General features: G+C 40.9%; 4 protein-coding genes and 1 long non-coding RNA gene across 7 annotated transcripts; 4 read left to right on the top strand and 1 right to left on the bottom strand.

The window, feature by feature from the left end:
• Positions 1-24: 24 nt before the first annotated feature.
• Positions 25-2,334, top strand: rps9 (ribosomal protein S9). The gene is made up of 5 exons (XM_037072993.1): positions 25-72; positions 815-927; positions 1,043-1,165; positions 1,338-1,524; positions 2,073-2,334. The coding sequence occupies exons 2-5, from the start codon at positions 831-833 to the stop codon at positions 2,248-2,250; spliced, it is 585 nt and encodes a 194-aa protein (XP_036928888.1). The 5' UTR covers positions 25-72; positions 815-830; the 3' UTR covers positions 2,251-2,334.
• Positions 2,335-2,568: 234 nt separating this feature from the next.
• Positions 2,569-11,442, top strand: mboat7 (membrane bound O-acyltransferase domain containing 7). Of its 2 annotated transcripts, none has more exons than XM_037072988.1 (9): positions 2,569-2,723; positions 4,052-4,131; positions 5,138-5,267; positions 5,744-5,870; positions 5,961-6,117; positions 6,475-6,670; positions 6,925-7,077; positions 7,202-7,378; positions 8,216-11,442. In XM_037072988.1, the coding sequence occupies exons 2-9, from the start codon at positions 4,056-4,058 to the stop codon at positions 8,625-8,627; spliced, it is 1,428 nt and encodes a 475-aa protein (XP_036928883.1). In that variant the 5' UTR covers positions 2,569-2,723; positions 4,052-4,055; the 3' UTR covers positions 8,628-11,442. The 2 variants fall into 2 exon arrangements, with proteins under 2 accessions (XP_036928883.1, XP_036928884.1); XM_037072989.1 differs by having other exon boundaries at positions 2,573-2,723; positions 4,049-4,131.
• A 542-nt stretch (positions 11,443-11,984) lies between these two features.
• Positions 11,985-20,006, top strand: tmc4 (transmembrane channel-like 4). The gene is made up of 16 exons (XM_037072987.1): positions 11,985-12,177; positions 12,378-12,564; positions 13,626-13,774; positions 13,875-14,024; positions 14,658-14,743; positions 15,516-15,661; positions 15,773-15,920; positions 16,060-16,218; positions 16,303-16,460; positions 17,182-17,308; positions 18,104-18,201; positions 18,297-18,480; positions 18,586-18,716; positions 18,901-19,056; positions 19,209-19,287; positions 19,380-20,006. The coding sequence occupies exons 1-16, from the start codon at positions 12,129-12,131 to the stop codon at positions 19,470-19,472; spliced, it is 2,100 nt and encodes a 699-aa protein (XP_036928882.1). The 5' UTR covers positions 11,985-12,128; the 3' UTR covers positions 19,473-20,006.
• Positions 17,088-20,358, bottom strand: LOC119005413. 2 transcript variants are annotated; one of them, XR_005070503.1, is made up of 4 exons: positions 20,219-20,358; positions 18,860-18,989; positions 17,668-17,777; positions 17,088-17,227 (listed from the first exon to the last, which is right to left on the bottom strand). It is a non-coding gene; the product is annotated as an uncharacterized LOC119005413 (long non-coding RNA). The 2 variants fall into 2 exon arrangements; XR_005070502.1 differs by lacking the exons at positions 17,088-17,227; positions 17,668-17,777 and adding an exon at positions 18,655-18,729.
• Positions 20,074-24,429, top strand: leng1 (leukocyte receptor cluster (LRC) member 1). Its single transcript, XM_037072991.1, has 4 exons — positions 20,074-20,617; positions 21,884-22,072; positions 22,734-23,041; positions 23,732-24,429. The coding sequence occupies exons 1-4, from the start codon at positions 20,486-20,488 to the stop codon at positions 23,949-23,951; spliced, it is 849 nt and encodes a 282-aa protein (XP_036928886.1). The 5' UTR covers positions 20,074-20,485; the 3' UTR covers positions 23,952-24,429.
• The last annotated feature ends 266 nt before the right edge of the window (positions 24,430-24,695 follow it).

Genomic DNA, 24,695 nt, shown 5'->3' with positions numbered 1-24,695 from the left:
GTGCGTCAGCCCTATAAGTGAATGGGAACTTCCTTAAACGTCCTCTTTACTGCGCGAGCCTGAGCGAGACAGGTACGGACAGCAGACTCGTGTTACATTACAATACGAATTCACTGCATTCACCTTGAAAGTGTACTAAATGTTATAGGCTGTGTAAGGAAACGTAGAAGGACTAGCCAAGACGTATTTTAAGTAAACAGCGAATCGTTTATAATGGAATTGGGTTAGGAGCTAATTCGGCTAAGCTAACGTTCTCACGCTGAACAACGTGGTGTGGCGTGGCTGCGGCCTAGTCGTATGGCTGACAGATTGCCGGTTTTTAAAGCAAATTTGCATTGTTTGTGTAACTACAAATGCATTTAAAGCTTATTTCTGGCGTAGTGGCGATGTGAATGCGTTGATTAACACACAACGCGCATCTACATGAAGTTACCTTCTCGCACCGCTAAATGCTATTTATTTTTATTATTTTTTTTGAACTGCAACCTTTTGGGTTAGAGGTTTATCAGCGACCACAATAATTTAGAATACGCACTACCATGGAATGAGAATTCAAGCTTGAACGATGTACAGGCTACTGAAGTGACAAGATTTCAAACAAGGCTGTCTTAAGCGTTACTTAGTCAAACATGTTACCTCAGAATTGCAACTGCATCCAAATTAATTCTAGTCCAGTGTTAATGTGAAGAGGATGTGAGTTTAAGATGAGGGCTTGGGGACGTGTAGTTGCCTGGCATCTAATGTTTTTGCTGATCTCTGACAATTGGGCTTTTAATTTGCGTTGACTAAAGTATTGTTTGCCATGATGTTGCAGGCACTCCTAAACCGCCATGCCCGTTGCCAGGAGTTGGGTTTGTCGCAAGACATATGTCACCCCCCGTCGTCCCTTCGAGAAGTCCCGTCTCGACCAGGAGTTGAAACTCATTGGTAAGCTTGTGATTACATATCTGTCGGTGTGCAATATATATATTGTCATAGGCTGCTACTTGTTTACTGTAGATGACACTGAGCTTGAGGTTTGACTGTTAACTCTTCTCTCAAGGCGAGTATGGACTGAGGAACAAGCGTGAGGTGTGGAGGGTCAAATTCACCCTGGCCAAGATCCGCAAAGCTGCCAGAGAGCTGCTCACTCTTGACGAGAAGGACCCCAAGCGTCTGTTTGAAGGTACATAAAATGTTCAACTACACATTTGATCAGGATATGGCCTATGATTTAACTATCAACTGTCAGACCCTCTGTGGTGTCAAGAATTCCTCGTCAATGAGGCCAAAATAGTGTAAATGTCATATGCACTCCTGTATGTCTTAGATTGTAAAGGTCTCCTGTGTTTTTCCAGGTAATGCTTTGCTCAGGCGTCTGGTGAGGATCGGTGTGCTGGATGAGGGTAAGATGAAGCTCGATTACATCCTGGGCCTGAAGGTTGAAGATTTCTTGGAGAGGAGGCTGCAGACACAGGTGTTCAAGCTCGGACTTGCCAAAAGCATCCACCATGCCCGTGTCCTTATCCGCCAGAGGCACATTCGGTAAGCTCAAAGGCCCTTGGGCACCAAACCTCATTTATGAAGGGGTCACAAGTCTTCTAAGGGACTCATGAGATTCTCTCAACGCTTCCTCTTCCATCAGAGGACCATGAAGTTATAATGCTGTCCGATGAGATCAATTAAACATTTCAGCAAGGTCAATTCGGTATCAAAACCGTATACCTTGTCAGTAGACATTGCCCAGAGCCAATCCTGCCGCCAAGGGCTTGGACTGAGGTGTTGTGGCTGTCAGGTAAGAAGTGGGGGATTGCACCTCGGGCAATTGGTATTATTTACTACACCTTGATGTGATGTGCAAAGTGCTCAGGCTGATGATTAAAAGATCATGGATTCAGATTTTCTGTGGTGTCAAGAATTCCTCGTCAATGAAGCCTGCAATCTATGTCTAAAATGTCTAGGATGCTATTCATACTCTGTCCACTACAGGAAAATTAAAAGTAAGATCTATCAAGGCGGGAAATAAAGATGCAGTATGTGAAATGGACTTTTAAAATGTTTTCTAAAGTCACCCTCATTATCTGTCTTTGCAGTGTGCGCAAGCAGGTGGTGAACATCCCCTCCTTTGTGGTTCGCCTGGACAGTCAGAAGCACATCGACTTCTCCCTGAGGTCTCCATACGGTGGTGGACGCCCAGGCCGTGTCAAGAGAAAGAACGCCAAGAAGGGCCAGAGTGGAGCTGGAGGAGCTGACGATGAGGAGGAGGATTAAGAAGGATGTCATCCAGGGAGTGTGTTCTGATACTTCCTGTTCTGTCAAAAACTTTGAATAAAAATGTTTGGTCTGACCAGAGAACTGAGTAGTTTTTTTTTTTTGTTGTTGTTGTTGTTGATCTCCCTAGAATATTTTTTAAAATCGTATGCTGTTTAGTACTTAAAGTTTTTAATGTAAGATAATCACAAACTTTAAGTCAGGTAGTTGTAGTGTTCTGTCATGAAGATATACGTTCTAGTCATGTGTCTGTACCAATCTCTACCAGAAGTTGATGTACATTAGTGAAGACAGAATGGTACAGCCCACACCGTTTAAGTTGGGACGTACCATATACGCCCACTAGATGACGTAGTTTCTCAACAAGGAAGTACATTCCTCCTGTGCTTTGCTAGTTGAGTGAATGGGTAGTCATATGTGCAGGCTCTACTGGAGACCGGAGTAATTAAACTGGCGATTTAACACGTTAAAATGTAAGTACTGTAAAAAAAAAAAAGTTTACGCGCTGTTCATGTAACGGTTGGTCAGTGATAGCTACTAAGCTAACGAGCGATTAGCTTGTTCTCCAAGTGCTAACGTTTGTACAGCTCTTGTAACTGACTTCATAATGACACAAGTACATACAGCCATGACTATAGTGGTTAAACCTCAGTTTTACATTGAGTCTGTGTTGTGTTTTAAAATAAATGGTCACAATCCTGTCGCCGGGCTGTGCTCTTAGCTTAAGTCAACGTAAACGCATAATGTCAGCCGTGTTGACGGTTAACGTCAACTCAGCTTTTTCGGGCGAGGACGTCATGGCGGACGCTTATTGATGAACTGATAAATGTTTTCCTTTTTCCGAGTTTGGAGTAACAACTGTAATTTAAACCGTTAAACTCTACATCTAATGAAAGTGATCATAGCGTAGCGGTTATCCTCAGCTTTCTCCTGAGTTCAAGCCTAGATCTCGTGTGGCATTATAGTGCACAGCAGCAAGTTTCCACATGTTATTCCATGTTGTGCAATATCAGGATGCGTGTTGTGCCTTGTACTTAATCTCTTTAGGAACTCTTCGGTTTCATGAACGCCGTTCAAGCATATTGTTGCTTTGTGCTGCCGATTTGGTACGTTATGAGGTGCTGTTGCACACAGCTCACCGGAAATTGCTTCTCACACGGAGGACTTACTGTGAAACACACCCTGATGATTGCTTAAGATTAATTGAAACATAGACGCAGCTTAGTTGCCGCTTAAAGTTGAATAAACTTCCATCACTTATTGCAGTTAGAAAATGAAAATGCTGAGTGAAAAGGAAAAAATAAATGAATGTCTGACAGACCACTTTGATATGATTAAGTTGTGCCTGCAAAAAACATGCCCACAAATGTAAAAATGGAGATAAATGATTGGTCATATTGATAAGAATGTAATACATTATATTAACTTGGTGGTGTGTGTAGTCACTTTAGATGTGCACCAGCACCCATCTTTCATTATTTGTAAATGTAAAATAATTAACTCTACTTTGTATTATGATCTTATTAGTATGTGATCTTGCACTAACAACATTAGTAAAACTTACCATAGGATTTAATCAATGTATCTGTGATGCAGTCCCAATAGAAATAGCAACTATCAGCTCTACCAAGGCGGTGTTTGTTGCAGGGTGTTAGGGTAGACCATGTTGTATTGCCAGATGGGTTACTTTTTTGTATTCCATCATGTTGTTCACACATAATTTTTGATTGTCACTTAATGATGTTTCAAGTGCATGTGAACATTATCTGTACAAGCTATGTTTGGTGTTATGTGCCAGCAGAGCGATGTCTCCTGATGAGTTGGTGTACTTGGGAATTCTCGCTGCCTCCATCCCTGTTGGATTCCTCTTCCGTTACCTCAGTGAGTCACTTGGTCCATGCAGACTTTTAACACAAGCTACAGACATAAATATATTTCAAACATAATCAGAACAATATACATAGATTTTGCTAATTGTCTAATAGTGTTGCTCATACCTAATTGTTTTATGTAACTGACTTCTCTTAATGTCTTCTTCTAAGCGAAATTTTTTGGGAGATGATCAAAAACCAGGATTTATTTTTGTTTGTCTATTCTTAACACAGTAATAGATGGACAAAATATTTAACAATATTGTATTGTTTTGTGTTTATTATATTACATTTTAACATTTGGAAGGAGAGGGGCTACACTTTATCGACTGCCCCGTGACCATACATATCCTGAATGTGTCTAATGGGATACTGGACCATGTCTTAATAGGGAATCCTCCTGTTGTATGAAGGGATGAAGGAAGTTGAAATCTTCTTAGCAGTCTCTGCTCCATAATATTAAGGATTAGTGATGGATAATCTGGTGACCATGGATGACAGTGAAAGAGGACTTTAATTAATCTTTTCTTTTGTTCGGGGTTTTGCCCTTCAACCTAATGTCAAGCCTTTCAGTATGCTTCACATCCTTAGTCCTGTGTTGTGCTACTGCAGTTTATATGTCCTGTACCCACAACACTGGCTCAGACTGTCCTCCATTAGCTCCATTAGTGCTCTGAAAACATATACTTATGTATGAAGGGGGTTGTTGGCAGACCCATACATGGAGTCTAAACATGTGTTGTGTGAATCACCAAAATTGATGTCCATTCTGTATACTTGCCCTTTTGAGCAATGTTGATAAGCCTGTTGTATTTTCGGTTGCACCTCTTCTGATTGACAGTGTCAACAAATTCGAAAGCAGTAGGTGGGAAGTGATGCATTTTCACACCATGTTTGTATTTTTAATTCACTGCGATTGATGGCACATCCTGTTTATGACATCAGCCCAGTCATTTGGTGTGTCTTGGGTGCTGTTCCCATGGTGGCTTAATTTCATGATTTTACTTTTGCTTCAGGTCCTCCAGTGAAGCAGGGGGCAGCTCTTCTTCTGGGCCTCTCCATCACCATTGCCACCTGCCACATCCACACACTCCACTCTCTGGTGACGGTGATTGGAACATGGATCATTATAAAGAGCAGCTGGCGGTGAGAGACGACAAACTCCATTAACAGCATGACACAAACACACAATACCTCACGACATTTGGTCTGCAACTTAAAGCTATTTTACCTTGATCCATCTGCTCGTTATGAATAAAAAAGCAAAAGTTAAAAAAGGTAGATTTCCAATTAAACTGTTGATTTATGGACAATAATTTGTTATTATTTTTATATAGTAATGTTTTTCTTTTGATTTTTTTTCTTATTTTGTAGTAGTTCTTCCATCTCTTATTTTTATTTAATGTAATTCTTTAAATCTGGCCTTGACTTTTTCAGTAGACGTCTTTGTATAAGCCTTTGGGGTCTTACAGCCACAAGCTTTAATTTACTTGAAATTCAGGAGCACAGTAGGTAAGCATATTTGTTTTTGTAGTGTGCAGTAAAAAGCTGGTGCAAGCAACAGAATTCCATAAGTGCACTGGAACACATGTAAACTCACGACCTGTGTCTCTGTCTACCAGGCATGCCCCGGCCGCGAGTCTCAGCTGGACCTTTATCTACCTCCTCTTCTTCCGGCTCGTCACTTGGTTCGGTCTGCCACCGCCAACCCCTTTTGCCAATGCCGTCCAGCTGCTTCTCACTCTCAAGGTATAGAGACCTCGTCAGTGGATAAATCAACTGCAGTGACACAGCAGTGTCTTTGTTGACGTGTGATGCATCTTTCTGTTTTGAACTCAGATGGTGAGTCTGGCCAATGAGGTGCAAAGCTTCCACATAGAGAAGAAAAAGGAAGTGAGCTCTTTCAGCAAGTCTCCTGTCATCGGGGGTCTGTCTCAGGAGCCCTCTCTCTACGATATCCTGTCCTATAGCTACTGTTACATCGGAGTCATGACAGGTAAATCCGTGGAAATGTGCTTCCGCACTTCTCAGAATTATGTTGTGTGCCAGCTCTTACATTCATGTGCGCTGTTGTTGATGTTCATTTGCTTTTGCATGAATTTTAACTGTTGTCTCTCCTCTTTGTCTCACTCTCTGCTACTTGTCCAATATTGTGTGAGTCCACATCATTTTTAGTATTATTGAAAATTACTGCTGACTTGTTTTCTTACCCCCATCCCCTCCTTTCCAACAACACCTTCTCCTTTTCAAACCACACTGTCCTTCGCTGGTCCCTTTTGTGTCTTGCATTATCCCGATTTTCCATTTTTGTCATCTCAATGCTCCTTTATCTCATCCCTCCATCTCCTCAAAGGTCCATTCTTTCGCTTTCAAACGTATGCCGACTGGCTGAAGCAGCCAAGCCCGCAGGACCTGCCCGGCTGGGGGCCTTGCCTGCAGCGATTGAAGCTGGTTCCTGTCTACGGTGCTCTGTTCCTGGCCGTCAACTCCATCTTCCCACTGGCCTATGTTCGCACTGAGGAGTTCCTGGATCAAAACTATTTCTTTAGGTATTGTGAGAATGAATTATTGCCCCAATAATGTCTTTTTATAACAATAACAATGTCTATGTTTATATAAGATAATATCTAATAATATATTAGATAATGTAATGGTCATATCAGAACATATCATGTCATAGTACAAACTCTGGTCAAAGCTGCTTCTTAAATGTGGTGAATTTTTCAGATTTTTTCTTAACTGTACCAGGAGCAAATAAACTTAAACTGCAGTGTACTCTCTGTGTCTCTCTTTCTGTCACCAGGCTGTTCTACATGACAGCAGTATTCTTCGTGTTTCGGATGCGTTTCTACGCAGCGTGGTGTGGAGCTGAGGCTGGTTGCATCAGTGCAGGTCTGGGCTGTTATCCAGAAAAGGCGCTGTCCAAACCTGGAGGAGGACCCACTGTCAACTACAGGTACAGGAGCACAGGATTAACACGTATATTAAAAGAGGATGCATCAGTGATTGCTTACTCACTCTTTGTTTGAGTTCTTATTTTGTTGTTGAAAGTTAGTTTTTTTTTTCTCCCTCATGACCAGCCCTGATCCCTCTGCTGAAGAGAAGTATGACTTCAGAACCATCCAGAACATCGACTGCTACAACACTGACTTCTGCGTGAAGGTCCGTCATGGCATGCGCTATTGGAACATGACAGTGCAGTGGTGGCTGCATCACTACATCTACCCCAATGCCCCCTTCAAGGCCTACACTCTCAGGTAAGGGTTTAAGTGTTCAGCAGTCTGTGTCTCGTATGGACAAATCCCTGTGCTCATCCAGTACACCCTGTGTGGTGTGTTCAGGCATTAAACTTTGGCCTTGGCAGTGCGATAAAACCAGTGGCAGCAAAAAAGATATCAATAGATATCAAGAGCCCTCTTGTTTAATACTTCAGTCGTGTTTCACTGTGAGCTGTCATCAAGCTCCATCTGTGTGTCAGTCCCTCAGGTGCTTTGCTAAATTTAGCCCTGGTCTGTACAGCCATGCTTGGATCCTCTGCCTTTCCTGGTTCATTTGCCTAAAAAGCAAATTATTTCCAAACAGCAGTCCTGTTCTTATCTTTTTCAACCAAAACCGCTCACAGAAGCTCTGTACTTGCGAAACTATAACAAGCTGACTGAATATGCAAATAAAAAAATATATATATATGAAAAGGCTTATCACAGCTGGACTGTGTAGTTTTAAGTGAATAGTACCTGAAAAGGTACTATTGGACTTAAAATACTGGAGTATTAATGGCAGAGGGATTAATAGCAGTGTAACAGTGTGCCTCATTTGTGTTTTTAATCATTTTCTGGATAACATTGGATGTTAATGACACAGAGCAAGAAGTTAAATCAGTCTGTAGCTACACACAGAGTATGGCAATATGTAGCAGGATCAGTCAGTTGTTTGTTTGTGGTCTTTTCTTTGAATTGTTGGCCAAAACTTACAAATCCTTTAAATCTCTTTTTATAAATTCATGAAAGACAGAATACATGCAGTAATAACAGAATCCTTCACAGTGGTGTGTCTGTTCGAGTTCAACATCTCTCCTGTTTGTCTGTGACTCTCAGGGCTGGATGGACCATGTTCATCAGCGCCTACTGGCACGGACTACACGCTGGGTACTATCTCTCCTTCCTCACCATTCCCCTGTGCATCGCAGCCGAGTCCGCCATGGAGGCGTCAGTCCGAGCCAAACTGGGTCCTCGTGGACAGAACATCTTTGACTGGGTTCAGTGGTTCTTGAAAATGAGGGCTTACGACTACATGTGCATGGGCTTCGTGCTGCTGAAGGCCTCGGACACCATCAACTACTGGATGTCCATCTACTTCATCATGCACGTTATCGCCGTGTGCTGTATAATCGTCAGCAGGGTCCTGAAGGGAGGAAAAAGGGAAGGGAGAAGAGGGGACAAGGAGGAGAAAAGAGACGGAGAGAAGATCGAGAACGTGAGAGAGAAAACTGGAGAAAAAACTGACTGAATGGAGGTACAGAAAAGAACTGGTCGGATACTTTTTTGGGGGACGTGACGGGGAGTTACTTCAACATTGATCGCACCAACACTCATTTTTCTAGCAACAAACAGGTCAAAGAGGATTTTGTCTGGGAAAATGTTAAAGTTCAACTCGATCTTATTAAAAATACAGAAAAATCAGGCAAAATGTGATGTGAAAAATATGGCAACAAAGGTTAAAAAAGTACTGTGAACATTGGGAAAGGAATGTTTGAGCTCTGTGAATGTTACTTTTATAGTGTGATTGGCAACCGGGGTGTAAATTGATCATTCACTCCCCTCGCCTGTGCGTCTGCCTGTACAGTAAGTGTGCTTCTCAACTGCATCCGGTTTTAAGTGTCCAAGTGAACCGCATTACTGGTCAGTATGAGGTAGCTGAAAGGTCAAGATGCTGCCTTAAAAACATGGCGATTCAAACAATAGCCCTCATAATGTCTATGAATAATTGAAAGAGAAGCTTGTTGAATGTGATTAAATTGATGCCGGATGAGTTTTCAAAGGTAAAAACAACAGTCCTCAGTATTATGTTACGATACCACTATACTGGAGTACATAATGAATATATTATGAGAGTATTGACATTAGGGCTCGGCTGTCATTTCCTGTGTGATGATCCCATTTTTGTGTGTGGGCTCTATCAAAGTTTTCTATTCATTAATTGGACCACATTAGACAGTGTAAATAGAATTATGTTTTTGTGACAGATGAGACACTTCAGGTCAAAGTATCCACAAACCTTTTTGAGATTTGGGCAAAAATGTATTTTTTATGGCTTTTGACAGCATTTTCTGATTCATGAAGTGATAAAAAGAGAGAAACTTCAAAGAAGTATTTTGAGTTCAGCCAGACTGATCTAGAAATGTAAGAAACTTAGCACATATTTCATTAGATAATGAATATTTTGCATATTTGATCAATAACTTATAACACAAAATGTAATTGTCTTAATGTAAGAAATCCACTCAGAAGGTTTTGTGGTGAAATCTGTTAGTTACTTCCTTTTACCTGTCGTGTCTCCCCTCATCCATAGTAAAACAAACTGTAGCCGTTATTATCTGCAGGCATTATTTCCTTCAGAAGCAGAATTACAAGCACGTTGATGCACTGTGAGATCCTACTGGTTTAGTTTTAAAGCAGCTGCACAAGGTCCAGATTACAGTTGTCGTGCTTCCTAATTATATTCTTCACTTGTTTTAGAACTAGTCTTAAGCAACCACAAGCTTTTCAGCATTATAACATTCCTCATTTTATTTGCTCAACATGTCTGCGTTTACTCCCTTGAATCCAGTGAATTCAAAATGTTTTTCTGTTTTAAGTTTTTTTTTCTCCTCACTGCTTTTACGCCTGTAACTGTAAGTGATTCAGATCACATCAGGAACAGTATGCACTGACATCTCAATAGCAGTGTCCTGTGAAGACTGTGCCATGTCAAAGATTTCACTGCCAACATGTCTGTACTGCCATCGTGGACCATTCAGGGTTTGGACCAAACATTTGATACAAAAAAGTTGCAAGTTTCACATCATCAACTACAAGCTGCCAACGTTAAGTCATGAATAACAGCACAGCTGGGGCTGGGCGATATGGTTCACATCATTATTACAGTAATCATTTGGTTACTTTCCAGTGTGTATATTACTATGTGGAATATGAGTACAACATCATATATGAACTAATCTGACTGATGTTACAAATAAGGTTGAGGGAGTGCGCGTATCATTCAAAGAAAACATTCTGTTACTCTTGTAATCAGAACCATTCATCTGAAGCTCAGTTCAGAGGCTGTTCTGTCAGTAGTCTTATTGATAGATCTAGCAACTACTGATCAATGGTTATCAATGTCAGGCTTCTTTCACTTCTGGTTTAAAAGGTACAGATGATTTAAAGGTGCACTCACTCATCCTTATTTAAAGGTTAAGGCCACTTATTTTGCACATTAAAGTGTGTTTACAGGTCTTGGGGAGAACTACTGCACATGTGAAACAGGTAGTAAAAAGACTTCTGTGGCTGGAGAGGAAGCTGTGTGTAATTTATCAGATTACATACAGCTTCCTCTGGAGCCCCAAAAAGCTTTTTACTGCCTGTTAACATACGCAGTAGTTCTCCCCAAGACATGTAAACACACTTAATTTTGCAAAATTAGTGGCGTTACCCCTTTAAAATATATATACTGCCACACTATATGTGTTATCTGTGACCACATGTGTAATATGTTTAAAACAAAAACCTAAATAACAAATGTACGTTTATTCGGACAGCAGACATGCCCAGACTGATCACACGATGATCAGATCTTTGCGATATGCTCCTGCTGAGTGCTGCTAAAATGATCGCCCAGCCCTGGCCACAGTCAACTGTGTTTTAGTTGGAAAACATGTGGAGAGTCCTTTCACTCACTCCTGCCTGTGATAAACTGTGTGATAACTCTACTGCGTCTCTCTTTTGTACGAGCATGACTGACAGCAGAAAATTGAATCTCCAACTGTGTTCTTTTCTCCAGATTTGACTTTGAAACGAGATGATTTGAATTACAGATTGGTTTTGTGTTATTCCTCTACCTTTATCCTCTCTCCAAAACTGAATCCTTTGGTTCTCTTTCTTGTTTTAATGGTTCCACAGTGATGATTGTGATGGTTGTAGTCCTTCTGTTGACTGCTTGCCTCCAGACTATTTATTTTTCAGCCTTTTGTCTGTTCTCTTGTGTTTGGCTTCACATGCTGCTGTAACACTCCCTGCTTTGTAAAAGTGTTACTTGTGGAATACATATCAGCATTTCCTCATCACTTGCCCTGTCTTCTTCTTTCTTTAAGACTCTTCTTGAAGTGATGAACTGTGAATTATTTGCTCATTATGAGGCTTGCGTAAGTCGTTAAGATGAAGCTTGTTGAAAAAGGCTTTTAAACATGACACCATTTCATTTGTCTGAGTGGGAAATCATCAACCCTTTGTCATTAGTCAAGGCAAACACCCACAGCATTGGGTTTCAGATGAGCTAAAAGCCAGTATGTGTACTTAACTTTGCTTTGTGAATGTTATGTTATTGTTGAATTCATAATATGGACCTGTAGACATTTATAGTACATTTCACTTTGTTCTCATTGCTGCCTCCAATTAAGTTTAAGTAAAATAACTCCTGAAGTTTCCAGTACACTCAAAAACAATAACAGAAGTCAGTTAAATCTGATTGCTTGCCGTACACTTATTTACTTTCTGCTGCTCATCAGACCGTGAATATTGTAAATGACTGGTTACCGTCCCTTTGGAAAATAATGGGTTAAATCATACAAGGAAGTACCTGTGTGGTCATTTACAAAGGGAGTAAAGTCCACGAGGGAAGACAACAAGGAAGGGTTGCCCTGGGTAGGCAGCGTTTCCTCATGACGAGCTGGTTCACGTTTGTTTTATTCTGGACTTGTTGGTGAAGTATCAGAAGTCTTTAGAGGTGGTCGTGTCAAACCGCTTTAGAGGAATGGACAGTAATCTACAAGGCTTAAGTATGGGGTATGACGATCCTGAAGGTGTGTCTGTTCTTACCTCCGCTCACATTTACTTACACAGATTTGGTACACAAACTTAAAATATGTAGACTGACTGAATGTCTGAGTACGTTACAGCTGATGTGACAGCTTTTAATGTGACTGAACTATCGTGACACACATACGTAGCTTCATCAATTCTTTGCTGTTTTTCTGTCTTTTCCCCGACAACTCGCTCACAGATAATGGTTACCTTGCTGACCAGCCTTCACTGAGGTCACGACAGGCTTCATCTCAAGCCTCCAGTCACAATCACCCTCAATTCAACTGGAGCTCGACTCCCGCAGAGAGGGATGAAGAGGACAGCGGTGGGCCGCCCCGGGACCTCAGGAGCAGTCCTCTGCCCATGGCACTGAAAAGAGCTGTGCGGTATGAAACCTGCTTGTTCTGACACGGATCCTCCCTGGACATGTTTCACTACATAAGATATGCTGTGAAATGTACTTTGATACTTTAATCTGTATTTGAGCCTGACTGAAACTTGATACTAATATTAGGGAGCAAGAAATTCAAATATGGATATTTTGGCTGATACACACATTTTTGGCAATGATCTCTCAAATGCTATCAAACACTTTACCGTCTAAAATTACATCAGTTCACTGAAAAAATAAACTTCACTATATTGGACAACACACACACTGATACCAATATATCTGTAATAGGCTGATATCAGCCCATAATGTCAGCCAACCCATATATCTATCAAGCTCTAATCCCTATTTTATAATAACAATAATATCAAATTAAAACAGATTTATTAAGCTTCGTAGCAAGTTTTAGCTCATTGTTTTGTTTTTTACGGCAAAATAGCAAACTCACGAAGCCTAGGACATATCAATAAATTACCATTATGATAATGTTTTGATCAGAAAGCTTCATTTTATAAGTTTGTAATTTTGTAAAAATTCCCATTAATTGCAAAGACTTTTTTTGTAAAAGAGCAATCTAATTTGCGACAAATTACTGAGGAAATGGGATTGTTTTTCAACAAAAAAATCAATGTACCAACCATATCTCTATAATTAGAACTAGAGCTGCAACAACTATTTGATTAGTTGATTAGTAGACCGAGAGAACATTAATTTCCAACAATATTTTTCAGCAAAAATGCCAAAAAGTTGCAGGTTCCAACTTCTTGTATGGATCTGCTGTGTTTCTTACTCAAGTATGGCAGTTAATGAAGAGTTTGGGTGTTTTGTACTGTTGACTGGACAAAAGAAGCAATTTGAAGATGTAATTTTGAGCTCTGGCAAATGTTTTGATTTGTAACTGTTGATGGTAAAAAATAATGGGCAGATTAATCGATGATGTCACATTTATTCTGAGGAAATGTTTTGGAAATGATCACCATAAAATGAAGTGTTGGCATTGTTTATACCACACATTAGTAACTCGTGAGTTGTTGATGTGTAACCTGTCCATTACAGACAGGTGCAACTGATGCAGGTTCCTGTTGTTTCCAGCCGGGAGTCCTGGAGACGGAACAAGGCCAAATCTCTGCGTAAACTCAAAGACAGCATCAGAGGATTTCTCTACTTTTTCGCACTGTGGAGAAAGACGTTGCAAAAGATCGGAGGTAAACCTTTAATCACTCATTTCAGGTGGACATTAAATGTTTTGTTTTTATTTTTCAACTTCTCCAGCCCATAGATCATGCACATGCGTTGTCCCAACAGGTAACTTTGGAGGTGGCGTCCAGTCCTTCTTCCTGTTCCTGAGATTCTTGGTGGTGCTCAATTTCGTTTCCTTCCTCCTGATTGCTGGATTTGTCCTCATCCCCAGCATCGTCTTTAGATCTGTCGGGACGCACCTTGTTAACAGCACTGGTAATGACTGCTTGGTCGGGATCCAGTTTGTTAGCACATAATGTTCCAGTTTGCTTTAACCTGAAGAAAACAGCTGACACTGGTATATTATGTTTTCATGGTACCTCATTTCTCTGGAATTTAAACAGGAAGCCTCCTCACAATCTGATGCAACAGTTTCCAGGCAACAGCCTGTTCATAGGAGTCAGTGTAGAGACTGCAGTACCAGCTGTGGTGTTCCCCTCAGAAATTAAATGAAGAAATGGTCACCAGTGCATGAGCAGAATATTTATTCTCACAAGGATATCTAAATAAGCATGAATCTGAGAGATGTGTTAAATGTAGATTATATAATTTTGGAACATCTGATCATGCACAAACAGGAACTTAAAATAGTGTCTTACAAAAAAATGCCTCACCATTTGAAAGCTGTGAGAGGATTAATACCCTCCGCTTCTGTTATCAAGTGAGCTGAATGCCTGAATTTTTCTCACCACCGCAGCTTTTACTCTTTCAGATACACTTAAAACATTACATCAATGACATGCCTTATACTGTATGTTCAGAAAGCTGCAGGGGAACCTATAGGAATTCTGTAATCTCTGGCAGTGAGTGCAGAGATCATGACGCTTTCCACTTTGTGCTGTTTTCCAGGTCCAGAGGAATGCATGCAGTATGACCCCAATCCTCAAGGCTTGGTGGTGTTCTATAATTACTTCCTCGACTTACTTTCGGGAACGGTGAGAAAGTGCAGCATCGACTTGCAGAACATACAGTGAAACAGAAATTAGTGCTGTTCATTACTGGACTGGACTTTTAACACACATCTGAACTCTCCAAAACCAACCAAACCGTAGCCAAGATTTTAGGAATGCTGAGGTCACAGGTCCTACATATGTCTTTTTACTGGATACACAAGTCTTACACAGTGTCTTGCCGAGAGTCAGATGAGAAGATTGACACCACTTTCATGTCTTTACATATAACATAAGGCTACAGCGCACGGTTAGTTAGCCTCCCTTTGCATAAAGACTGGAAACAAGGGGAAACAGCTAGCCTGGCTCTGTCTGCAGATAATAAAAACTACCCATTAATATGTATATACTTATTCATTTACATGTTTTGTATTGTTTGTTTAATCCATAGAAAATACGTAAATAAAAAACAAAGTGGTGGTTGAATAAGAAGTCATTATAATCAGAAAAAGACATAATTATGAGAAAGTCCATGTACATGACAGAATGGGATATGTTGGAGCTAAGGCCCACACTTCATAATAAAAGCAAGCTATTTTGCTGCAAAAATGTCAACATAACTTAAAGTTGCACATGGAAACGGGTGGCAAAATCCTCCACGTCCCCCAAAATAGAGCGGATATAACCTCAGTGTCCTCACTTAGCTACAGTTGTGCTCCCACATCCTCCTACTATATCCTCTGTTGATTTAAACCACATCCAGGTAACTTTTATAACATCAGACATGCTTAGCGTACATCCTCTCCTCTTTGTTCAGGGCTTCATGGAGTATTCATACATGTTTTATGGCTACTACAACAACACACTGGTGGAAGACAGCAACTTCTCATACAACATCCCTCTGGCGTACCTCTTCACTGCGTTCTTCTACTTCGCCTTTTGTTTCATCTGCATCATAGCACGGTCAGCCTGACAACAAACTTGTGTGAAATAAACACAGTGACATTCAAGGAGCCTGATTTGAGAATTCAGTCACTTTGACTTTGCTTCTGTTTCCTCTTCCCTGACTCGCAGCATGGGGACTGCAGCTCGAGTTGCTGTGGCAACGGGAGGCAGCACTGTGGGCAACTACAGCATGATAGTGTTCACCAGCTGGGACTATGGCTGCCTGGGGGACCGGGCTACCAAACTGAAGCAGAAAAACATCCACTACCGGCTGCAGGTCAGAGGGGATCTGTTCTACTTAGCAGGATGGAGAACAGTCAGGGAGAAGAGAAATGAGTCTGCAGTTTTTTAATCATTCCCTGTGAGTGGCATGCCCTCAGATGACCTCTTGTCTCTTTTCGCTCTCTCTCTCTCAGGTGGATCTGGAGGAGGAGAGCTTAAAGAAGAGGGCAGCTGCTCTGACTACGAAGCAGAAAGTTATTTTGTACTCTCTGCGTGTCCTTATGAGTCTTGTTTCCTTTGGGCTCATCATAGGAGCCTTCTACGCCATCTTCCTGGCCACCGAATTCAGCCAGGTAAACGATGTGAAAGGAGGGCGATGAAGCATATGTGGTCTGAAAATCGTCTCTGACTGTTTCCATCCTCTCTCTTACAAACAGGGAAAGAGTGGGCTGCAAGGTATCATGGGTTTGATTTATGAGTATCTACCTTCCATCGTCATCACTGCTGGAAACTTTGTGGTGCCGCTGCTGTGCGACCAGATTGCCTTGGTAGAGCGATATGCCCCCAGCACTACTGTCATAGTGGCGCTGTTAAGGTTTGCACCAGTGTTTCTGTGAGAGTACTTGCTTTTAGCTTATTTGGGTTTGTAAATATAAAGTAATTAGAGATTTTAAAAACTTGCAGCAAACAGAAAAATTTCCATCCAAGTTCACTGGTGGAAGAACCCAAAACCTTAACTTAAGTAAAAGCACAAATAAAGGATTGTCTTAAAGAGACTGGAGCTAAAACAGAGTATTTCAGAAAGAGGGGCAATCCTGTAAGCATATATTAGGAATAACCCAATAACCCAAAATAACATGATGAACCTGAAAATGAACATGTCTCCTTTAACTGAAACCATCTTAGAGGTTTAGAGGTGAAGTCTCCAACAACTCAGTGGCATAGAAACCTGTGACAAGCAGCCACACCGTTTGAATTGTATTTTATAAATAAATGTCAAATATTAATTTTATTTTGAAATGTTGTGGAATAGAAGAATAAAGCAACATAAAGTAGGTTGTAAGGCAGTACTTTTGAACTTGACACATGTTAAGATTGTCTTAAAAGAGCAACTTCCTGTGTGGCATCAGTGATGCAGAGTTATATACCAGAGTGTGTCAGTACACCATGACATTCAAACAGCCCTGAGATATTCCACCAGGGAGGGAAGAAAAACACTTAACGCTTTACCACTTAGGCTTTAATTACTATATAACACACATTTACACTACCCAGTATCACAACTGGCCGGATAATGACTTCTCTTCCATGTACAGGGCAGTGTTCCTTCGTCTGGTGAGTCTGGGTGTTCTCCTCTTCACCCTGTGGAGTCAGATCACCTGTGAGGGGGACAAAGCCGCTATAGACTGTAAACTCTGCCAATACAACTATAACAGCTACCAGGTAATTAGACCTCTTGAGTGCATGTGAACTATGTTTAAAGATGCCACTTCTTCACGAACAAGATCGAAGGAGACAACAAGTTGTGAAACAATTACAACCCTGATTCCATGCTGTGAAATTTAAATTAAAACAGAATGTCAATAACAGTTTTAAAAATTGTTCCTGAGCCCAAGTAGCCCATATCCTTTGTGCAAGCATGTGTTTCAGCGTCCCAGCTCTTTTTAAATGGGAACTGTACCAACAGCTTCAGATAAAATAGAGAGGGACCGAGATAACAAATACATATCTGCAGTCTGGAGATGATACAATATTTGTTTTTCTAATCTAACATCTAACAACATGTTATAGCTCTTGCTTACATGAGCAAAGAATTTCTGCTCGCACTTTGTTTTTGCATCAGTGCATTATGGAGACAGAGCAAACTTTAAATCAGCTGGTTCACCTGAGGACTTCAGGAGATAACTGCACTCTGCAAAAAGAGTAACAAACAGATCAGAATGAAGAGAGAATGTGATATGATTGTCCCTGAAATACAAAGCCAGGACATGATTAAAAAGATGAGACCTCAGTCCGACAGTTTTTCAGTTTAACTATGATGATAGTATTGAGAGAAAACGCTGATTGTCTCATTTGCCGTCACTCTTTAGTAAAAAGCCAACTGCGTTATGACATGGAAATAATGTGCCAACATTGAGCAACATGATTTAAGAATTTAGTGGACACAATTTAGAATCCCTAACACTGAAGTATTGTAAAAGAGGTTAATCTTTTTAATCTGTTTGTGTCATGATGTAGTGCTGGGAAACACGAATAGGCCAGGAGATGTACAAGCTGACACTGTTTGACCTCCTCATCAACGTCGCTGTGCTCGTCCTGGTGGAGTTTCCTCGCAGGTACAAATCACCGCGGGAACAGCTTGTCGGGTCACGTTGAGAGTGAGACGTTCAGCCATGTGACTGGGTTGTGTTTTTATGCGTTTGTGTTTCAGGATGGTGGTAGACAACTGGTCCTGTAAGCTGGCTCAGTGGGTGGGTCGACAGGAGTTCGTAGTTCCTGCCAATGTGCTCGGGCTTGTTTATGGGCAGACTGTGGTTTGGACAGGAGCTCTCTTTTGCCCTCTGCTGCCTCTCATCAACACCGTCAAGTTTGTCATCCTCTTCTACTGCAAGAAGGTGACACAGTAAACAGTACACACAATGGAGAAGGCTTTAACCAACACTCTTCTTTTTTTTGTCCCAACCCTGTTCCATGTCTTCAATGCCGCTTTCCCTCCTCAGATCACACTGGTCCATAACTGTAGGCCGGCACTGAGGACGTTTCGCTCTACCACCTCCGCCTTTTTTTTCCTGGTGGTCCTCGCGGTTGGCTGGGCCCTGGCCACAGTTGTCCTGGTCTACAGTGTTGCTGAGTGAGTGCTTCTCCTCGGTAGCAATCATTATAAAAGTATTTTAGTTTAGCATTAACAGAAACAATATTGAGGCTCTGTGCAAGTCAGAGGGTAAAGCATTGACTAGCAGGAAAAGGTCTGATTTAAAACAAAAAAAAAGATACTTTTTTAGACTTCACTGAAGTGCCTTCCTCTTTCCATGCAGGATACGACCATCTATGGGATGTGGTCCTTTCCGTTTCTTCCCCAGCATGTGGTCGATTGTTCCAAATACTTTCAACAGCCTCTCTGAAACTACACAGGAATTTCTCTTCTTCATTGGTTCCCAGGCATTCTCCATCCCTCTGTGTGTATTATCTGGGTGAGTGAGCTTGAGTAAGCTTCCTATAGGATCCTTATTCAAGTATATACAGGGAAGAACTTAAACATATGGCTATATTTTTACCTATATATAATTTGACCCTTCACTGTCTGTTTTATGGTGTATAATAATGGCTCCTTTCTCCCTGGCAGTGTGGTCTTGTGTTATTTTGCATCTTTAGCCTCTGTCTATGGGAACAGTGTTGCCCTGCTAAGAGCTCAGCTAAAACTGGTAAGTTGTTGGTATTCAGCTGGTTGCTGTTTTGTAAAGCAAATACATAGACACAGTGATTTCAGTTCACTAATTCAATCTTTGGTTTACAGGAGGGCCGTGACAAGCAGTTCTTGGTCAAGCAGATTGAGATGCTGGGTCAACAACTTCATATATCAAAACCCAGTGCAGGAGCGCAGTACTGACCATAAGGACCATTTTGAATTTTTAGGACCTTCTTTATTAGCCTGAATATGAAACAAAATGAGGAGGCATCTGAAAAGGGCTGAACACACCATATATAGTACTCAGGATTAGTTAGGGATATTGGGATATTTTTGTGTTTTTTTGTGTTAATACAAAACAAGCATAATGTGCACCCATATCTCCAAATCCCTAACAGATTTTGAGCTGTGTATTTGTAAAGTCAGTGCCTTATGCTGGCTGGAGTGAAGATGCAACAAAATTATTTATCTAGAGATGTGTTGTTGTTAACAGATGAGCCACAGATAAGTTTTCTTGAAAATTGCGGGGGGACCACCTGTTCATTATTAGTCTAATGTAGAGGTGTGTGGTTAAATAATATAAAGCAATGAATGAATGCAATGAACACTGTTGCTTTGTTTTAAATGCAAATTTTCACCACTTTTGTGTGTTCATGAAAGTATAGTTGTACGTCTTGTTGTCCTTTAACTTAATAAAATAAGAGGGCTTGTAGCTCCCTCTAGTGTCAAAACCGGGGTGTTGCAAAAATGTGTGATGTTTACTTCCTGTTTGTATCTACTTGTTCCTGTGGGCTTCAGCAGCCACCAGCAAGAGCAACTTCTCTCACAGCTAGTTAAGGACAGTACTAACGTCCCGTTTTTCCATGTTTCCCTTTTAAATAGTTGGAAGTATGAGTTTGTCGTCACGGAACACGTTTGGCGTCTCTGGTCGCAGCTGTGTCGTTTACCTTTAAGTGTAGTGCAGAAGTTGGAAAGTAGCAAACCTTGGCTAACGTTGGCTTACTTGCTAAAAGGGATACCGGTGGAATTTATCTTGTATCTGTCTTCATATTTGACCAGTCTTCATCCCACCTAATACCCCACGTCCTCTTGCTGCTGTAGACGCTGCAGTTTTATTAAAGAATCGAGTTTTTGACCGTGCCCACCGCTCATTCTGACTTCAGTCGACACTAGCCTGCTGCTAACGGACAGTAGCAACAGTCGCCAAGGCAACAATGAATATCCTCCCTAAGAAGAGCTGGCACGTTCGCAACAAAGACAACGTCGCGCGCGTGCGGAGAGACGAAGCACAGGCGGCAGAGGAGGAGCGCGAGGCACAGCGTCGCGTGGAGCGTGCTGAGCAAGAGGTAAACCCCGGTGATGTCACCTTACCTACAGGAGTGATGACGATGTTGGGGCGCTCTCTGACCCCTTTTTCGAAGTGAACAAAGTGCTGGTTTTGGGCTGGTGCTGGTTTACCCTGGAACCAGTTCTTTGTGTTCCGACAGCCAAAGAACTGGCTCCCAGACTGGAAAACATCTTCCAGAGTGGCACCAGCATATCGGTGCTGGGTGTAGGATTATTATGACCAAGGACCCACTAAAATTGCGCCTGACTGCCATTTTTAGAGCTAGTGTAGCATGTTCCAGATTATGCAGAGCGATCTCTTTAACTGAGCAGAGTAGTCACTGGCCTCGAACCAGCACCTGAACCACCTTGGTCGAAAAAGTAACATTTGAGAATAACAAGTTGACGCACATACTGTGGTGTCCAAAAGTCTCACCAACAACTCTTAGACCCTCAGTTTCACAAATGATATGGATAAAAGTTTACATGTTCTGGTATTTTCAGAAGTTCCCCTCACACCAGCCCTTTTTCAGTCACTTCTGATAATAAATTTAAATGCCCAGGATTGCTCACACTAAAATTAGCATGCACTTACTCATTGTCAATCACTGAAACAATTAGTTGTCAGTAAAATGGTTTATGAACAGTGCCTCTAACCATTTCAACTGAAATTCACACTCAACAGTCATGTGTCAATACAACCCAGTGTCACGGCAGTTTCTGAAATGGTGATGATATTTATAGGATTTGTTTCCGTGGGCACAAATTGCCCATTTCAGTGACAGTGTGCACAAGTCCATGTGCACAGAAGACCTAAAGATTAAGTTTAATTAGTAATTCACAAACTTGTTTTTATTAACAAACAACTGAAATGGCAATCTTTCCTGAACGTTCTAAGAAATTGTATCCTATAGATTAGAATTCATGACTTCTTCATGATCTGAAAATGTTACCCAAGTTCGTTTGTTGCCTGAACCAAACCACAGACTGGATGCAAACCCAGTATTCTGATTTCATAGCATCTCTAAACATGTTCAGTTTCATTAGTTTTAAATGGCCTATGCTGAATGGCATAAGCAGTCCAACTGGGTGAAGGGAAAGCAAATATCAAACATCTAATCTCCTGATTCAGGTTTACTAATTTGCTGCAGTATTTATCTTTCACTTTTGAAAGACTAAAGCTGAAAAACGATTATACCAGCCCATGGATTACCTTTGTTATTACAAAGAAACTTTTATTGTTCATTACGTATGTAGTTTCAACTAACAAGTGTTCCATTCCACAGGCACGTACAGAGTATCTGAGGAAGAAAGCCCGAGCTGCTCTCCCGTATGAAGGAGGAAGGAGCGCTGATCATGATGAAGACCGAAGGGGAGGAAGTGGAGCTCTGGAGCATCTTAATCTTTTTCCCCTGGAAGAGTCATCCGAGAAGAAGGGAAACGAGGAGTATCTCAAAGAAAAGAAAGATGAGAAGGTAATGTTGCTACTTTTTATGAAAAGTTTGTATCCAAAACGGCCATCAGCAATCACCTGAGAGGCATTGTCTCCTTCCTTATAACCCTCGCAGTCATTATCTCTGCATGTCTCAATCATGATGATGCTTAAATAGGATGATACGATACTGTAAAATGACATTTCCAGTGGGAGTGGGGTTGTGATTTAAGCTCAGATTGATGACATTTTCAATAAGTAGTGTCTGGCATAGCTCATTTATCCACCAGAATGGTTGGGGAACAGTTGATCAGTCAATGTCAAGATGCTGGGATATTGAACCAGATATTTAAAATCATCTGGAGCAGCCAGACTGTTCTTGTGGTCAAGAAGCACAATATATTCTGGATGCAGTCCAACCACATTATGCATACAAGCAATGTAAACAGACGGTGCGTGAGAGTCAAAGTGTTACATGAATACTATCGCAGAAGACACAAAACTACTATTTCAGGGCAAGGTGTTGGAATATAAAGATGTGATCCAGTTTTATGATCAAGACTCAGAAAAAAATGTGTAAATGTATCTGATTTTATCTAAAGGAAAAGTAAATAATTTAACCATTTTCTCTTTACATTCAGAAGGTTTATGCACCACACAGCAACTCTAAATGACATTTGGTTTTCCTTGTTTTTTTATTCCAGGAGAAGCAAGAACGAGCAATCGGTTTGCTGGTGTCTCTCGGACCCCAACCAGGAACAGAGGTCACTCCGTGGTACATGAAAACCGGCAAAGAAAAAGAAGAGTTGAAGGAAAAAGAAGAGAGGAAAGACAAAGATAAGCGGAAGGGGATCAGTGAAGAGGAGAGAGAGAAGAAAGATCGCAGATTGAAAGATAGTTTAGATCCACTGAAAGATATGAAGAAAGCACTAAACATAAAGGAGAAAAAACACCACAAGAGCAAGAAATATGAGAAAAGAGACAAGGGGGAAAGGAGAAGCAGTGGAGAGAGGTACGAAAGTCTGTTTTATATATTGTAATATATTGTTATATATTGTAATATTTGAATAATAACTTTTAGTACATCAATTTCAGCCCACTAAGTCAGAATATTTAATAATGGTGTGGATTAGTTTTCTATTTTTGATGCCTAGTTGTTTGGTTTTAAAGGAATAATTCAACATTTTAGAAAACATGCTGACTTCCTTTCTTGTAGAGAGTTAGATCAGAAGATCAATACCACTCATATGTTTGTAAAATAGATATGTAGCTGAAGCCAGCAGCTTAGCTTAGCATAAAGACTGGAAATAAAGGGAAACAGCTAGCCTTTCTCTGTAAGAAGGTAATTTTCACTAATTAACAAATTATATAGATGTAACTATTTGTTTAGATCAAAATACCAATGCGTGAAAAATTGCAATTTTCCATTACTTCCTGGAGTCTCAGCTGGTTGCCTAGCAACTTCCCCAAGCTAAGAAGTAGTTTTTGTACAGATTAAACTAATAACATGTAATGTGTTCTTTATTTAGTGACATTTGGAGGTGTTGGTAGGCCGATGTTTTTAACTTTGAAAGAGCCCAGCTAGCATTTTTTTCTGTTCCCAGGCTGCTAGCTGTAGCCTCATGTATACCAAACAGACATGAGAGTGGTGTTGATCTGCCACTCTACTAGAAGAAAAATCTGTCTTGCCTGTCTTTTCCAGCTCCATTGAAAGGTTACGTGCTGAGCGTTTGCAAAGGGAGGCTGAAGAAAAGAGACGAGCCCAGGCACTAATCGACCTGAGGACCGGCAAAAGGAAGGAGCCAGGGAGTGAGACAACTGAGAGGGAGAGGCCATACAACAGCGCATACTTCCCAGAACTCGCACGAAAGCGTCAAAGGCGGGATCGAGACAGCTGGAGAGATGAAATATTAAAATCATGAACTGTCTTTATTGGTCGTTTGAGAGCTGTGATCTGTGAGGGATTGTTAATGGACAATATTGTGATCAGTGTATTTACAAATGAAGCAAATGTAACAAGCCAAAAGGATATAAGGTAACACGGAAAGTGTGTCAAATCAGCTGTAGAGGTTTAAACCATGAAGAACATGCTTGTAAACTGGTCATGTTGTTGTCATCATTGGCAGCTTATAAGCCAGTTTATTGTCCATTTTTGCTCACCTCATTCACTGAGGTGAGAGGTCAGGTTCAAATACAGTTACTCCTGCAGCGCTTCACTCATGATCACATCAGCAGGGCCGATGGTTGACCCACAGGGAGGCTTGCATCAACAAAGAAAGACGATCTGTGAAAAACTGTTTTATTGTGTTTAATTTATATTGTTGCAAAAATCTAACTTTTATTTTAAAATGTTCTTCTCTACACAAAGAATGATTAAAGGAAGACATTAGTTTGATTGAATGGCCAGTTTAAGCAATCAGCTGATCAACCTATTCTGTTTCAAGTTTCTCCAATTTGTGCTTTAAGGCTTTTTTGTCATGTATTACTTTAAGCTAAGTATCTTTTGGGTTTCTGACATTGCATAAAAAAAAAGTTTGAAGATGTCACCTTGAGCTCCTTGGGATCTATTAATAAGTAAACTACTTGCTATTTGCATCTCTAGGTGAGATCATATAGTACATGTCTGCTGTAAAAGATGACGGTAAGATCAGAGAGATGAGAAGATT

This window comes from Acanthopagrus latus, chromosome 17, assembly GCF_904848185.1.
Source record: "Acanthopagrus latus isolate v.2019 chromosome 17, fAcaLat1.1, whole genome shotgun sequence".
Lineage (NCBI taxonomy): Eukaryota > Metazoa > Chordata > Actinopteri > Spariformes > Sparidae > Acanthopagrus > Acanthopagrus latus.
This window is presented reverse-complemented; position numbering and strand designations above follow the sequence as displayed.

Coding starts and splice junctions, on each gene's coding strand:
- leng1 (XM_037072991.1), top strand. CDS start 20,486: ATGAATATCCTCCCTAAGAAGAGCTGGCACGTTCGCAACAAAGACAAC. Junction 20,618..21,883: donor TGGAGCGTGCTGAGCAAGAG/GTAAACCCCGGT, acceptor TCCATTCCACAG/GCACGTACAGAGTATCTGAG. Junction 22,073..22,733: donor AAGAAAAGAAAGATGAGAAG/GTAATGTTGCTA, acceptor TTTTTATTCCAG/GAGAAGCAAGAACGAGCAAT.
- mboat7 (XM_037072988.1), top strand. CDS start 4,056: ATGTCTCCTGATGAGTTGGTGTACTTGGGAATTCTCGCTGCCTCCATC. Junction 4,132..5,137: donor ATTCCTCTTCCGTTACCTCA/GTGAGTCACTTG, acceptor CTTTTGCTTCAG/GTCCTCCAGTGAAGCAGGGG. Junction 6,118..6,474: donor TTACATCGGAGTCATGACAG/GTAAATCCGTGG, acceptor ATCTCCTCAAAG/GTCCATTCTTTCGCTTTCAA.
- rps9 (XM_037072993.1), top strand. CDS start 831: ATGCCCGTTGCCAGGAGTTGGGTTTGTCGCAAGACATATGTCACCCCC. Junction 1,166..1,337: donor CCCCAAGCGTCTGTTTGAAG/GTACATAAAATG, acceptor GTGTTTTTCCAG/GTAATGCTTTGCTCAGGCGT. Junction 1,525..2,072: donor ATCCGCCAGAGGCACATTCG/GTAAGCTCAAAG, acceptor CTGTCTTTGCAG/TGTGCGCAAGCAGGTGGTGA.
- tmc4 (XM_037072987.1), top strand. CDS start 12,129: ATGGACAGTAATCTACAAGGCTTAAGTATGGGGTATGACGATCCTGAA. Junction 12,178..12,377: donor GGGGTATGACGATCCTGAAG/GTGTGTCTGTTC, acceptor ACTCGCTCACAG/ATAATGGTTACCTTGCTGAC. Junction 14,025..14,657: donor GCACCTTGTTAACAGCACTG/GTAATGACTGCT, acceptor GCTGTTTTCCAG/GTCCAGAGGAATGCATGCAG.